We start from the raw sequence: 16,941 nt of genomic DNA on the forward strand, positions 1-16,941 counted from the left end.
TGAGAGGGGGGCACAAGTTGTTTTTTCTCATATAGTGGGTCAATCTAAGGTTAACTACAGCTAACTACTACAGCGGCCTACTTGGGCCAACAGGCCCCACTTTAAGCAGCACTGCCTGAAACATTCATTTGTGAAGGCATTGTGTTAACATTGATTTCTGAATGCCATTCAGAGGGAACATCCCCCCCCCCCCACCAAGAACATGGTGAGATTTCACATCCCCGTCTTGGTCTATGAATAACCATGGACCCTGGAGTCCCAGCTAACGCTCGTGATGATACCCGTTACAGATTAATCTCCGGTCCTTGACGGAGAAAGATGTCATGATCAAGCGTTTTCCTCAAAAGTACTATTTAGGCGTAATACAGAGCGAAGCCTATACTCTGAGTCAGGGAAGAGGGAGCCCTTTGTTGGCAGCGGGGCTCACTGGACTGCATGTGATGGGGCCAAATGTGAAGCGTAAACTGCAAACTCACATGATGAGAACTACAAACCCATCACGTTACTGGAGTAAAATGGTTAACAGTGTAAACAGCCTGCAGTGACGCACGCACGCACGCACGCGCACACACACACACACACACACACTTTTCTGCTCCTTGTGCACTTTCACTCAGTGGCTGTGGTCACGTTCCGGCTCTTTTTGTTTATTCCATCCAATCCGACCTTTTTTTTCCTGCTTCAGTTATATCGCATCTGATTAAAAAGGTTTCGAAACGGCGACGTCTCTCTCTGACCTTTGCTGTGTTTTCTTTCTTTCGCATCTCACTCCCTTGCAACAATCTGGCATATCTCTTACTCTCCCTAGAGCGACATCTGTGTCTTACCTCACCATCTTCCTGCAGGATGGCACACAACACTCTCTTACTTTTTATAGGCGATAATGTTTCATAGAGCCTTTAATCAGCCATCTACACTGAGCTCATGCCCAGAAAGACGCAGGTACTATATGTTTTCCACAATTGGAGATATTGCCTCACTAAACACAGACGCAACAACAGGAAAAATCTCTTCTCCTGAGACAGAAAGCAGCACAAGGGAGGATATGAGGGCATCTTTTCTTGTGATATTGTTAATTGTTGTCGCCTCCTCCTGAACAATTACTATTATTTACTGTAGTGGCAGGTGTACTGAATGTTTGTAAGCTCAGGAAACGATGACGCCGGTGATATTCTATAGTGAAACTAGAGTAGGATGCTAACTAAGAAACACCAGTGTACTGTGTGTAAGAGGTTTCAAAGCAATCTGAAGTTGGGTTAATCCTTTACTTGTTTTTCTCATTTACCAATAACAAGATGGTTTCGCACGTCAGAGATTACTCTGCAAAGGTCAAGGTTTGTGAGAAGTGTGGAGGAGGAAGGACAATAAGACTCGCAGTTGTTTTGTATTTTTTCCTGCTGCAGGACACTCCCATCAGCCCATCTGTGCTGATAGGAAGCGGAGAGCACCCGTGTGCAGGCCGCTCTGACGTCAATCATGCTTGAAGAACCAGTGCAGCAGGAACCAATTTCCCCTCCTCCCTTTCTTTCTTTCTCTCCTTCACATCCACCTCATCTGAATCACAAGCATTAAATCTCCTTATAAGGTTCTCACCCTGTCTTTGCTTCAGTGCATGGGAATTTTTGTCATGTCACGGGTTCCTTAATCAATAACTCAAGAGATCGCAGCTTCTGTTTGCATGTGTGAAAACGCTCAAAGATGACACAGTTGGTGCTGGAGGTGTAAACGTCTATTACTGTTGACATGGAAATGTTCATAAGCAATGACAGCTCTCCCCAAATTAAGCATTTGCAGGAGGACTGAATATGAAGTGTGAGTGTGTGCTGCGTTTGAAAAAGCACAGTCTATCGCAATCTATTTGGACTGTAGTCATTTGCTTCATGCTACTGCGATTCATTGACTTTTAAGCTTTTCTTAAAATTTGAAATGTTGTCATCAACTGTGCATTTTTATCTGTGGCTTTAATGCATGAAACTGCACGTGTGAGGATTCACATGAGTGGATTGTCTTTTATTCTATTGTATCTTGACTTTTTATTTCTTAAAATGTATACAACTACCACAATAAAAACAATGCAACGCATTGCTTATGGAAGGCTTGTGATAGGACTCACCTGACAGACAGACTTTGGTGAGAGAAGGCTGATTCGCAGCAGGAGACCTCCTGCAACCAGAGAGAAACAGGCCAGAAACTGTTAAAATCAGCTGCCCTGGTGTTTAACAAGGGGCTGCATTATTTTCTTTTACAGTGTGATTTGGTTAAAGCAGCAGTCATTGTTGCCACAGCACAAACACAAAACAGATGCTCCGTCCAGTTCAGAGAACTGGACGTCGGTCAGGTTTTCTTCCGCGCGACATCGTTGTGTCTAATTGCAGTTTTGGCTCATAGTGACCTCTCTCTGAGGTTACATGGACCTCTGGCAAACCTGATGCAACTGCAGCCACTGACCTGGTTCAGTGATCAGAGGGAGCCTTCATGCACATATGAGATGAAGTAAACCCTTCTTTCAGCAAAAAATTTAATAAAATGTCACTCAATGCTGTGCTGCAACCCAGCGTTTGCACCAAAAAGCACAAATCTGTCTGTATGTGTGAATCTACACTGTTTAACTTCAGCGCTTCCTTCATGAGACAATAGCAAATACAAATGTTTTTGATGCATTGGCGCCCCCAAGTGAGGCATGTTGGTATTTTGAATTATAGCAGCTAAACATATTCGTGAAAGCTGAAAGTCGGCATGAAGAATAATTTCCATCAGCTCACATATTACAAAAAGCCCCCGGTACAAAAACCTTCATTGCATACTTGAAGACATTCTGCAGCATGTAGTCACTCTCCCAAACACAAGCAGGTACTAGAATAACATTAGGATATGACTTACTTATTGGATGAACACTGTACATTTGTTAAGGTGGTGAAATTGTTCCTTACAGTCCGAAGGCTTGCCAGAACCTAAAAATAAAAATCAATGTAAAAAAAGGGAATGAGAAGAAGAAGCCCACAAGTGGCAAAGGCTGAGTGGAAGTATTTGAAATATCAGCATGAAAAGGGTATATAGAAATATTACAGGTTACAATTTCACACTCGCAGGAGGCAGGACTGTGATAATGGGATGGCTACTCCAAAAACGCACGTATTTTTTCTTTTGCATAGAATTGCAGCTGCTTATGCAGACTGACTGACTTAATGTTTTATCTGGGTGATTTAAAGCGTTGATTAGCAGTGACTGCTGTAGTCTCTGCAGACGTCTCTCGATGCTGAATGGTGCTAATCACGTCCAGCCAAATCAATTCTTAACCTTTAGGCATTACTGATGTGCAACAGGTTAAAGTCAGCATGTTCATAAACCTGGATCTTCTCTTAAATATGTTATAACAAGGTGGGAAACAACAACTGCTGCATTCATTAGGCTGCAATCAGAAATAGTGCAGCTGGTCATACGGTTCACAGTGTCTACCAAAGTTCCAATCATCACATTAAATGTTGGTTGTTTGGAGCTAATTGCAACAATCAGAGAGCAGAAAGTTAAAAGGACCAATTCAACTACTGTTCAAGTTGTTCAGTCTAAAGGACGTAGCCATGCCTACTTAAGGCCACCAGGGGGCAGAGAGGTTAATCACACCTTCATGAGGCGCTTCACATCTTAAAAGCCTTTGGGGGGAAAAAGGAGTTTCCCCAAAAATGCTACAAAACATAATTAATGACTGATGTTATCCATCATCAGCTCTTACCTGAGCAAATGGAGTCACAATCACGTCCTCTCCATGCCTGAAATGGGATGTGAAAACTATTAAAGACCGAAAAATACACTGTTGAACATAGTGAATTTAACATAACAAAAGTCTTTCGCAATGATTATTATTTCAAAAATAGGCTTTTCATGTAGACTATTTATTAAACTACCAGAAAACATGCTATATGGTGGTATATTTGGTTATTGAGATGCCGTTCATCGGGACAGAAGGTTTCGGCCACATTGCCCAGCCCTCTACCAACTCACAGTTCTCCAACAATGGAAGAGTTCCGAGACAAGGACTTCGGCGATATTTCGTAGTCGCTGTCGGAGCGGTACAGGAAGGACTCCCGGTGGCCATGGCCCGCCAAGTTGGGATGTAGAACCAGACCTGAAACCGGGGAGGCCTGCAGCTCTGAAGGACTGCAGCAAAACGATGGACCATTTTCCCCTTCGAAGCTGAGAGAAGACAAGAGATTAACAACAGCAATCAGTTAGATAAAGAGAGTAGCTCAAAGTCAATCATCAATCTAATAATCAATCATTGCCTATCAAATCATCATCATCATTATGTACTAAGTACTTCCAATAAGCTGCCACTAAGTACTGGCTTGCGCAACATGTTCACAAATCCTATCCAGGAAAGAGACGGTTGCATAAACCCCACAATGATTACTCACCCATCCAGCCACGGCCTAAAAACCAAACTATTGTGCTCATTAAATAAGCTTTGCTGGTCAGTGAGAGGAAGGGCGGTTTTATTGTAAACTGCTGCTCTGCGTCTCACTAGAATACTGTGCGTCCATGACAGCTCCACTCAGGAGCAACAAGTAAGTAAAGAGCTGGGTTTTTTTATTCAGCCTTGTGTATTTTTTATAGTGACAGATACACTCGACCAAACCCAATGGATCTTCTGGATGCAGTAGTGCTTGCATCTACCTGCTCGGGGAGCGCAGATGGTCAGCAAGTACAGTAGTTTAATCTGGAACAAGCATCTCCTCTCAGTGCTTGAGAGTAATGCTTTCCTACATGGTCCTTGACAAATAAATCAAATCAGAATAAAATTTATAAAAAACATGAGATGTCTGATGCAACATTTAATCAAATAGTTTTAAAACCTAAGCTAATTTCCAATGCGTGTTCCTGGCCTTGAAAAAAACAAAAACAAACACAGATACACAGTTGAATTAAAAAATATGCAATTATAGAATAGACAGACGGAGCAGATACGATAGATAGAAGTCCTCTCAGAGAACTGATCAAGACATGACAAAATCCTCAGAGCACAAGCAAACCAGCAAGCAGTCGGTTCAATACGGAGTGTAAACTTAATGCAAACATCTACAGGCCATCTACCCAGCATGCTCGCTGATGCCACAGAGAAACCACCACAGATGCAGAGGGGATATAATCTGTTTGTCCTCATGGTGTGGGTGCAGGAGGAGACGACACGCTATTGTGCAACCAGATGATCAGGTCGGATGGAGTTTAGAGTGAAAGGTCAAAGTATCAATGCCCCGCGGGAATAACAGATGCCACAAATCATGAATCACCCTCGCTAAGTCCCGAGTTTAGCTTGGATAATATAAGACACGTTAACATTTCATTCTTTATTTCAGTTGCGGTAGAAAAGTGTCCGCATGCTTTCATAAACACACTCAGTACTCAACTTCTCTAAAAATCTATTTCGTAATGGACCAACTGTCCCAAAGATCACTCAGCCATTTGCCCCACATTTCAATGTGATATGTGGGATTAAACAGGCACATATCTATCCCACGGAGACGCTCTCAGTCCCACACCTCTGCCAGTAAAGCTCAGATTAATGTGAAATGTGCAAACACCGATTACGCACAGGCCGAGCGATAAACGTCATCCGTGGTTGCCCTTTGCGTCATCCAAATCCCAACTTCACACAGCGTTAACAACATGCTTTCCCTACAGCGATTAAGTCTCTTCTGACCCAAGCAGGAAATCACAGTATGTCACAGCGACCCATCGTTTATGCAGACCCTGATCCTAGAAACTGTACACTCACAGCAATGATCTGCTACAGTAAATTGTATTAAAACTCACTCAAATTCTACCAATGCTGATCATCAATCATTCTCAAACATCTAGACACAATTGAAGAGGAAAGAAAGACAGAGAGGCTCAAAACATTCAAAGAGACTAGAGTCTAGATGAAGAGTTTAGCTCAATAAAATGGTTTCAAGAAAGAAGAATAAAAAGACAAAAAAAAAGTCACCTGGGAGCCGAGAGGTGTGCTCTACTGACCACTTCCTCGCTGAAGTCAAAGTGCCCAACCCTGCACCTCGGGGACCTCCGCGGCATTCTTATCTCTCTTTCACCTCCTCCGGTCTCATCAGGCAACAAAAAGCACCGCTACTGTGGCTGCTCGCTCATATACACACACACACACACACACACACACAGACAGACAGACAGACACACACACACACACACTGACAGACCCCGTTTCTGTGCAGTAACAGGCCACGTGCTGGAATAACGTAGGCTTGGCAGACGCCAAACAGGCAGATCTGGGCTGGAACACTCGCAGTTGCTCTGTTTATCTGACCGTCTGTCCTTTTCCCCTCTATATTAAGCCACTGCAGATTAGTCAGTGCGTTCATCATCCAAATCGGCCCTCGATTGGCTACCTGTGATGTCCTATGAAAGCGTATGCACTGAAAAGGGAGGTATAAAAGGGGAAAATCCAGATTTGAAGTAATATTGACAATTGGAATAAAATCATCTGTTTGCATAACCTGTGGCTTTCAGGTCACATCTACTTCAGCTCACAATCGTCACAAATTCAAACAACCAATTTTTTTGACCTCTCTCTTTAAGTATTTTGAAAATGGTCGAGCCAAATCACAAAGGTTGATTTTTCTTCTATTAAGAATAAAAACAGCATGATCAGAATCTCATACTGCGATGTTGATCGCAGTATGAGATGTTGAATCTCATACAAAGATGTTGTCGAGAGACAAAACAGTCCAACATGGTCGCCAACACCATGTGAAGAGATGCAAGAATCCTATTTACCTATAAGGCTCGAAAAGCCTGGCTGAGAGCGTCTGAGATTTCAGGACTTCACTTCTTTGTCAGACTGCCATCCTTATAAAAATTACCTAAATAACAGAATGTTGCGGTTCTGGCAGAAGACAGTGTATAATTAATTCAGTGTTAATTTAACACCATGTCAGAGTTTATATATTGTATGTCCACGTCCGTTGAGTTCACTCATCTCTAGAGGCAATAGGCAGATAGTGTGACTGACACGGGGACATTTGGAAGAGAAGAACCAGAGCTTCCCTTCATCATCCAAGTGCAGACAGAAGAAACAGGCTGACTTTCTGAACCAAGACCACTGCTCTATAGTAAATGTTTAAAAAACTCCAGACGTGCAGTCTGGAGTTTTTCTGCAGACACCAGATCCTGTAAATAAAGCGACAGAGGACTGTGGCTCCACACACACACCTCCTGTGTCTCTTAAGGCTGCAGATGGATTGATTGATTGTCATATTATTGGTTGATACCAGCTCATGTAAGCACACTTCATATTTTGTTTTAAAGGAAAAAAGGTGATTGGATTTTGATATAAAACTACGAACAAATAGATAGTTTTTTGGTATATATTGTTAAACGGGTGCACAGAGGGTTAAAAGGGCTTTTTTCATTTCATCTCGACGTTGAGTAAAGCTCATCCCAGAGGAAAACCCTCGGCACTCTGCTCTGATCAGCTTGTACTTTTCATTATTTCAACGATAGAAACATTTTATGATGAAATAATGTCATCATCTTTCACACGTTTCAACACATAAAGAAGAGCAGAAAGCAGCAGAAAGATTCTGCACGATCCAACCTATTTTAAATCTACTGCTGCTGCTCCTGTGTAAACTCTACGTCATCTACTGTACATCTGTTCATCATCTGTTTCCTGAGGTTCTTCAAAGATTTGCTCTTTCCGTTTCTTTGTCTCTAGAGTTTATTATCTGAAGGTTTTAAAGATGGAGCATGTTGTATATATTGTAAATCCCTCTGAGATAAACATGATTTTTGGCTCTATAAATACGCTACACTGGACCTAAGATATGCGGGAAACTGCAGACAATTATCATCGACAAACACTTTGTATGTTATTGGCAACATCTGTTTCCAGTGTTTTACATACCACTTCATCTCTTTGATTAATGCCTCTCCTGAACTCTAACTCACCCTGGAGCAGGGACATTTTTGGCAACTTGAAACAAACTACTGCTAAATAAGGCTCTGTGTGAGTTAATAAGTACATCTCAATAACTTCTTACCAGGTATTCGCCACGGTGAAGCGCCTGTATCGACGGAGACGCTTGTTCACCACCTGCTTGCGAAAGCATCTGGGTGAGCTGTGTGGTGACAGCTTCTGGCCAGAAGTAACAGCGCGAGCACCGCACGAGTCTGCCTGGTCCGACCTGAGCTCCCCGTTCTCTCCACTGACTTCCATTAATGCAGCTGTGTTACAACCGAGTCTGATGCAAGGGGTTTCCTTCCTCTTAAAAAGCTACGGCCTTCCAAAGAAACAGTTGAAATAACACTGTGAAAACTATCAGAGCCTCACCGGTTTTATGTTAAAGAATAACGAGTTATTGTGTTGGAATCAGATGCCAAAAAGACATATTGAAGAAAAGACTTTGCCGGATGTCAAATTCACGATACTGTGCTTATAAATATTCCCTTAAATACTCAGAAGAATATGACTCTGTGTTTATGATTAACTCGATTGGTAGAAATCTCATGGCTGCCCCCTCCCCTGCAATATCAATAATGCAAATGAAAATCCAAAACAACTTCATCAACAAGCTTATTGGCTGATCAATAACAGCTGACGAGCAATAAACAGAGCAAAGGTTTTCCAGCTCCTGACCTTTAATCCAGATAAATGCAACCCGTGCTTCTAAAAAGGCAGTAGAGCAGAGTACGAGAGTTACAGAGATGAAAGCAACGGACAATACATCTCTGAAGGGGGCCCGTAATAATCAGTGGTTTAAGTGCGGTGAGTCATAGAGGTTCAAAGAAAAAGGGGGTATGTGGCAAATTGCCATTCAATAAAGTGAAGTAGTAGCCGTCATAAAGAACATTTTGCTTACATGAATTCTACCAAGGAACAGCAGCCCAGTGTATCCTGCCTCAGTGGTAGACGCAACAACAACAGTGTAGTCGGTTAAATGACTGCCAAATTATGTTGTACCATCTGATGCCTTAGAAATGAGCAACATTTGTGTTCTTCTCTGGGTCACAGGGTTACAGTTATGACTGTAAGAAAAAACTTAAAAGTAAGAAAATAAGGTGTTAAAAGGAAACACTGAGAGGAACCAAAATAAAAAATGTAAATGCCAACTTTGCTGCTCATTTGCAAATGCAATGTTGGAGGTAGATGGGAGAAAACACCAGCCTCCCACTGTTACCAAACATACAACTTCAATATTCTGCTCCGACAAAAATAAAAAATAGTTCTCAAAAAAATAAGAACTAAAAGCTGAGAACTAGAAAAACTAGCAAATGATCTTGAAATTAAATTCATCAAACAACAAATATACAGTGTACATCATAAACAGTGTATCCGTGTGATGATCGTCTTTACCTGTCAGGGTCCGCCTGTGTGATGTCGATGCGGGGCAGAGAGCAGATGGGCAGACTTGTGGGTCTGGTCCGGGTCACCGGATCCTCTTCAGGTGTGAGCGACCTGACCCGGTCCCTCTCCGTTTCCCCCAGTCGCCATGACAAAGGCGGCAGCTGCAGGTTGCCAGAAAACCGCCTCTGGACTACGCACGATTCTGCCCCGAGCGTGCTGCCGGTGGGAAATTGTGCCACAGACGGCTCCTTATCGAAAACAAGACAAAAACGACAATTTCACGAGTAAGATGTCGTTGAAGTTGGTTCATCATATTTAACAGTAACATTGCGTACCGTACCGTATATTAACTACATTTATGTTTTGATACTCTTCACTACAAAGAGAAAAAAACAACCGTTTGATCAAAGCTTATTTCAGGCCAATTGACATATTTATGAAGCAGCGCTGAATATAAATTGTGTGTTTAATGTGTCTGGTCGAGTGTGAGGGTTTCGGTAAGGAGCCCTGGGTGCTTCACTGTAATGACGGGTCGTAAACAAACCGGGGCACTGAAGAAACAGAGGTGGTCTGCCAGAGCTCATTCTGCATACATCACTCTCCACTTTATGTTCACCGCGCGAGTGTAAATGAAACCCGCCGACAGGCTTCAAATGAGCACGGGAGATAGAGGGGAGGCACAACGATGCCCGGGGACAAATGGAGGATCCAGGAATTCCTAGAACACGGCTTTGGTTTACAAGAAAAAAATGTTGTCGTCTAGTTTGTGTACCGGGCGAAGTGTGAGAGAAAGAGGGACGCCACAACTGACAGCTAATCGTAACTTGATAAGCCCGCACACGTTCAAACTACTAATATGGAAAAATCCAAAAATATTGGCAGATTGTTGTTTATTAAAAAAGAAAAAAAAGAAAAAAAACTATCTTGACTCAGATTTCAAAGCAGGACATTATACATTTAAAAAAGCAGTGCTCTATACAGTGGAAACACACGGATATGAGCTGATATTGGCCGATAAATGGGTCCTCGCATATCTATTGGTCTAGCTTAATTAGGTACCAAGGTTATAGATTATTTTAACAAATTAATCTACTTGTCAGTTTCTCAAATTACAAACTATTTCCCGCAGCCCGAGGTAACGTCTTCAAATGGCATGTTTTTCCAACCAATCCAAAACCCAAAAGGTATTAAACTTTCTATCATAGAAGACTGGAAAACTTTTAAAATTGTTACAGGTCTATCAAGTAAATAATAGTTTCAGCTACTAACACTAGTACTAATCAAACAGCAGGACAAGCAGCATCTAACTACGCTTGGTAAAAAGTCAAAAAGGTCCTGTGGATTGGAAGCCCTTTCACATCTGTCTTGTTGAGTTGATGCATCCAAAAAACTGTAACTAAGTTACATCTTTTCAAGGGGCTGCCACTAGTGTCATCTGCTCCCATTAAAATGTCCTCTTTATCTTTAAAAGTACACCATTCATGTCCAAATTGGCCCTTCGGTGAGGACAGAGAGAACCTCTCTGAGAATTGAAAATGACATGACAAATGGAGGTCGGAAGGATAAAAGGCTAAAATTCAGATCATTGAGGGAGTGAATGGAGTGAGACAGAGTGATGCTACATGAGCGCTAGCAGTGATCTAAGAATTAAAGGGAGAGAAGAAAGAAAGAAAGAAAGAAAGAAAGAAAGAGGAAGACATCCCACCTCCTCTTTCCAGTGGAAGTGACAAACAGTGTCCACTGTGACACGCTCTTTAGGAAGCAAAGAAGCAACACGAATGACGGTAAAGTGACTGATGTGGAGCAGAGACATTGTGAATGAGAGAGGGGAAGACAAGAGTGAACAGTAGCGAAAACACATAAAGAGGCTGGAGTCTGCCTTCCTGATTTCTGATTGTCCATAACCACAGCTCTGCTGACTCCTCCGCCCATTCTAGGAAATGCAATTTGTCTGATTCATTGTTGCTGTCTGTTTGGGACAGATTCTTCCTGTCCAGGGAAAAAGGGTGAGAATTAAATCTGGCAAAACACGACTCCAAAGACTGTTGTGGGAGCGCTTCTTCTCACACAATCACTCTCGTCAAACAAACTTTATAATCAGAGACCTAAATAGACTATTGTCAATATGTCACAGTGACATTGCTGTAAATTCCACTATCAAACTATTTATCAAATGCATATATTGATTGCACCTTTGACTTCTGGACATGTAATTCGAGTTCCTCATTGATCCCTCGCCTGTGGACCAAATAGCACTTGGAAGAGGAAATACTGCCGATTCACTTTGAGTGTGTGTGTGTGTGTGTGTGTGTGTGTGTGTGTGTGTGTGTGTGTGTGTGTGTGTGTGTGTGTGTGTGTGTATAAGCCAGGAGTGGGATAAGAATGTTGATAATATTAGAATTCAAAACAACAGTAAATTTAGAAACCTGGATTTATCAGATGTACCGGAACATGGTCATAAAAAGGACAGGAATGGACATGAAAGGTAAAACAATGAGTATGAAACGGAGGTAGAGTGTATCTCCAGTGTCAAACAGAGGCAGAGTGGGTGTTTTTCGCGATGAAGATGAAAGGCCTCTCTTGGCCGCTGTGTCTAAACAACTCCAGTGTTCTCTGGGATACTTCCAAAAAGCCTTTTTGAAGAAGGTGGTATAAATGAGACGGCTCTAGCGGTGACGCTCTAACAGCATGGCTTGATGTGGTGCCTGAATTATTGAGTCTAGGAGCCAAGGAAACGGGAATGAACGGTGGGAGCAGATGTCTTTACACAATCATATTTCACTTTTCCGTGAAATAAAGAAAAGACTCTAAAACCACGATAAAATATAATAATTTAACTACTAATTCATTGATATTTACAAACATTGTCCTTTTCTAGGATTTTTTTTTTCTGTGTCTTTGTTAACTTATATTTTAACTCACGTATATCTTTAGGTTTGGGATGTACTACAGGAAGGTTTGAGCAGCATGTAAGCTGCTGAAAATAGAATTACTATCTATTGAAGTGCACTGAAATAGAGGAAAAATTCAAACATTAAACAAGCCTGCACAATCATTCCTGCCAGTAGATTTTAGGTGCTTAGAATTAAAGGTTTTCATTTTGAAAAAATGTGCCATTGCCGAAATCACAACTGGTATGCAAGTAAAAATCAGCATGAGTCATTCATGACGCTAATGGCAATTATGCTGAATTAAACTCTATTAAAAGGGGGAAAATAATAATTCCATTATATGAGTTTTACTGTATTTTTGCATCATCATAAATATTCCGTAATGAGCCAGTCGTGAATTCTAAGGGGGGGGGGGGGGTCAGTTACAGCAGGGAAACTTTCATCCTCCACAATGCAGCTCTGAGCTCCTGTTGGACAACAGCAACGTAAATGATCTGGCTGTCGGGTCCGGTCATAAACACCGGTGGCGTAGAGGAGAAACAGATGGGCCTCTCCGTCAGATCTCCGTCCTTCCTCCTCTTATCCGTGTTTCTACTCACTCCATGTCCTAAACGTCTCCTGGTGCGAACTGTCTTCTAACACCGTTCCTCCTCTCCCCGGTCAGCCTCCTTCTAAACTCTGCATCACTCCTCAAATCTACGTCTCTATGATCTTCCTCAATCTCTCTCTCTCTCTCTCTCTCTCTTATATGCACACACACACACAACACTGTCCCTCTACCCCGCGTCTCTGTTATAAACACACACACACATCTCGCTCTCTGCAGCGTGTCCTGCTGGATAGCGGTCTGTTGTGTACAGTACAGTCATCTGTTTATGAGTCACCGACATACTGCACCTTGCTGCCTGAGTGTATTCCCACTAGAGCTCACTGTCTCTTTGTTCGGGTGGAAACAGAGGGAAGGCAAACATTTAAACAGAATTTACAGCAACTGTGCAAACTGCAGAATTAGGCTGTAAACTTTCAAGGTGAGAAGCAGGATTTCAGATAAAAAAGAAATCACAAGTGGCTGTGTAATGAATGCATGGAGGGATTCATGGTTGCACAAAAGAATGGTTGGGAAAAGCAGTACTTACATCGCCTGGTACAGCCCCCTGGGCGCTCCTGCTTTTCTTCATCCTGAGGGATGTTCAGCAGGATCCTCTCTCTCTCTCTCTCTCTCTCTCTCTCTCTCTAACTCCTCCCGTCTCTGGTCCGTTCTCCGAAAACGCAGCTCTTTCCTGCTTCCCCTGCTTTGGGCAGCTTCACCAGTTTGCCTGCACATGGGAGGCAGAGAGGCGGGGGAGGTTAATGACAAAGTAACCAGTTCCAAAAGTTATGCTCCCTCACAGTGCCCATCATGTCTGCAATTGTTGTCAGACTTGTTGATGTCAGTCCAGTACTTCGACAAGTCGTCTACGCTGCATTGCATTACATGAGCTGTGGTGAATTACCTATCCCAGCATGGACATGTACAGTGTACACTGTAGAACGCACACAATGAATGCAAACATACTTTGAAGGTAGATGAAACACTGCATTGGACATGTTAGCGTGAGGATGTCAACATGCCGACATTAGCATTAAGCTCAAAGCAGCGCTGTGCAGTTCATTAATGTTTGACTAATGAGCGTGCAAAAATATAAGCTCGGATGTAAATCAGCAATTTACACGGTTCATTGATTTACTTACAGCATTTACAGGTTAGTTCATATTTACAGTAATGCAATTAACTTGTTTAATTCATTGCACTTAAAATGCGTGTGGACAATTTGGCAAGCATAAAATCTGATTTATATTAAATGTGTAATATTTGGAAATAGGTGATTATCGGATAATTGCTTCCTCATAACTGCACACTTTTAATTGCCTTCTGATAATCACATGCGAAGAGGTGGTAATCTTGGGGCAGTCAGGCAAATGGAGAGTGGAGCCACTCGGTTTGAAGCTGAATGATGGTAAAAAACTAAGTCTTCATTCACTGTTAGCCTACAAACACTGTAAGAAGAGTCCAACGGAGCTTTAGCACAGCTCTGTAGACTCTGTGCTGCTTCTTCAAAACCTTTTTCTCTATTTAACAAATGGCATAATAAATCTGCTCAAGGCGTTCCTGAGCTATTGCTTCCACAACATTAGACAACCCGAACTTCTGAGATATTACATGTTGTCAGCTGTGCAACAACTCAGGCTAAATAAATAAGTAGATACATTAATCTTACAAATCGGACCAGACATTTGATGCCAGTTTGCAGTACTCAATACTGCAACAGACACATTTCAGTTGGCTTTGTGGGTGTTGTTAAATTTAGGCAATTTGTAGTTAATGTGCAAAAACTACAATCATGCTCCTTTAACCCTGGTATGCATTACTGCATATAAGAAAAGAGTGATAGAGTGCATGGTGTATGTGCCTGAAGGTCTGTTCGTTCAGTCCCGTCTGTCAGCCTGATCTGAATGCTGCGGCTGTACACTCATCAATAATAGAAAGACCACAGCTGGCGGAAAATCACCAAAAGGCAGAGATGAATGACTAATCTATGTGACAGAACTGAATTGATGTTTTCCATGTCGCTATTGATCGTCCGTCCCCCCCCCCTCCCTGTGGTCCCATCACCCCTTATTTAACAGGCACTGTGCCCTGTGACGAAGCCAGTGCGCAGTAGATCTGTCTACTGGTGACGGAGGCTGTTGTTGGTGCTCTCGAGGTGCTGCCAAGTCAAGTGTCATGAAAAGAGAATTTCTCAGTTGTAAAAAAAACAACCATATCTTGTTTGTAGCTTTCCAAACAACATCTGTACTGTATGTGCGGCTTCCTGTTGCCCTCAGTAATTAAGAAAACAAGAGACATGGGAGGTAAAATGACAGCAGGTCACACCGGGATTACTTCTTTTGGAGCATCTGTAATATTCAGCAGCTGGTTCAAATCTGAGCAGGAGAGCAAAGTTCTAAATAATGTACGAGTTTGAATAAATGTGTTCGTTATAGGTTTCACAAGAACACCATTTAAATGATTCATACTTTATGATACAGAGGTTTCACGTAGATGTTTAGGATGAGGTGGTTATTGTGACCATAACACGGACGTAGATAGAGCAATGTACAATTCATTATTGTCGTAGACTTAATGAAGCGTTTTGTATTTCAATAATATTTATATTTTTTTCCAAAACTTGAACTGACAGTCTTCTAAAACCAAGGCTCCTCTTCTGTCAAATAACTTCTTAAACTATAAGCCTCTCAAATAGCATCATTTCAGAAAGTCATTTATCAGAAAATGTTTTTCTTGCCATCAGAAAATTCTTTCATCGTTCCAGTGGATATAATTAAGCACGAGACTGTATTTACCCAGTCATGTCACTTGTTCCTGTTGCATATTTTTGCTCGACAATTAGTTACACTGCCGGCTTAGATTTGAATTAGGTGTGCGTGTGGTGTGTGTTTGCTATCCTGTAGGGCTGAAACTAATGGTTTTCATTATCCATTCATCTGTTGACTAAATAAATTAATGCTTTTGTCTATAAAATGTCAAAAATTGTGAACAGAAATGGCCATTAGACTTTCTCAGAGCCCAAGGTGACATCTTCACATTGCTTGTTTAGCCCAACAAACCGTCGATATTAAATTAATAATGATGAAAACAGAGAAACTATGGTGTTCGAGGTAGCTGGAACCAGCAAGTTTTTGGGCATTTTTGCTGACAAATGAATTAAACAATTCAATTGACTAATAAATGAAACACCAAATCATTTCAGTGTTACACACGGTTTGGCTAGACATACATGTAGCACTGATCTACTGCACTGGGTTTACCAGTGGCTTGCATTTCATTATGACCTCTCGTCAGTGTTTTGCCTCATTTTGATAATCCCGTGTTTACATAGTACCTTTCAAAACACTACGTTTGGAATACATAGATTTTTTTAGGGAAAACTGACGACACATATTTGAGCACTTTGAAATCAGTGATCACTTCTGAAGCTCATTATCTACAAAACAACCTGTAGCTGCATCCAAGAAAGCAAAAGCCAGTAAGACTATTAAAAGGAATTAAATGAAATGAAATGTTTGTTACAAAACTCACTTTTCCCTTTGCGATCAGCACGTCTGTGAAAAGTTCAGGGCCCTGTGAATACATCCAGGGAAGGAATGAGCCGGAGACTTTAAACCTCAACCTGAGAGAGCTCTCAATCAAAAAGACCATTCTACTGAAGGACCTGGATGTAAAATGCACTTCTCCACGTCTTAGAGAAAACAAGTTTCAAGTAACCTCTCATCTCTGTAAGCCCAGGATTAAGACATCCCCATTGTGGCTGCCTGTACCTCTGCAAATAATTCACCGTTTATGTGAAGCGGGCAATAGAATGCATGGTCATGAGGCAGCACTCGAGATGCAGATTGTAAGGATTTGGCTCTGAGAGCACTCCGGGGATCATTGTGCTGGGCGTGTACCATCGGGCTTAATTTACAAAGCAAAGGTCATGGACGAACTTTACTTTGAAGCCATTATGCATTTAATTAAACATGGCTGCTTGACGTTCAGTGTGTATGAGACTAGAGAGTCGTCTATGGGCACACTTGAGAGGAAACACAGCAGATTAATTGCATCACCTCCAGTTCTTGGGAACATAGTTTGAGAGAAAATGAATTAGTAACAACGGA

The 16,941-nt window shown here is 41.9% G+C and overlaps 1 protein-coding gene across 1 annotated transcript in view; it reads right to left on the minus strand.

Annotated features, from left to right (window-relative positions):
* The window catches only part of LOC306706200 (3',5'-cyclic-AMP phosphodiesterase 4B-like), a 33,001-nt gene extending 19,501 nt beyond the window's left edge, over positions 1-13,500 (minus strand). The window contains exons 1-6 of the mRNA XM_079173161.1: positions 13,380-13,500; positions 9,362-9,600; positions 4,000-4,191; positions 3,731-3,767; positions 2,881-2,951; positions 2,114-2,163 (exon numbers count right to left, since the gene is read on the minus strand). Of these exons, the coding sequence (XP_079029287.1) occupies positions 2,114-2,163; positions 2,881-2,951; positions 3,731-3,767; positions 4,000-4,191; positions 9,362-9,600; positions 13,380-13,421 (631 nt within the window). The 5' untranslated portion in view covers positions 13,422-13,500. The remainder of the gene's footprint in view (positions 1-2,113; positions 2,164-2,880; positions 2,952-3,730; positions 3,768-3,999; positions 4,192-9,361; positions 9,601-13,379) is intronic.
* Between the last annotated feature and the right edge of the window lie 3,441 nt (positions 13,501-16,941).

The sequence above is a fragment of the Pholis gunnellus genome, assembly GCF_910591455.1.
Source record: "Pholis gunnellus genome assembly, chromosome: 14".
NCBI lineage: Eukaryota > Metazoa > Chordata > Actinopteri > Perciformes > Pholidae > Pholis > Pholis gunnellus.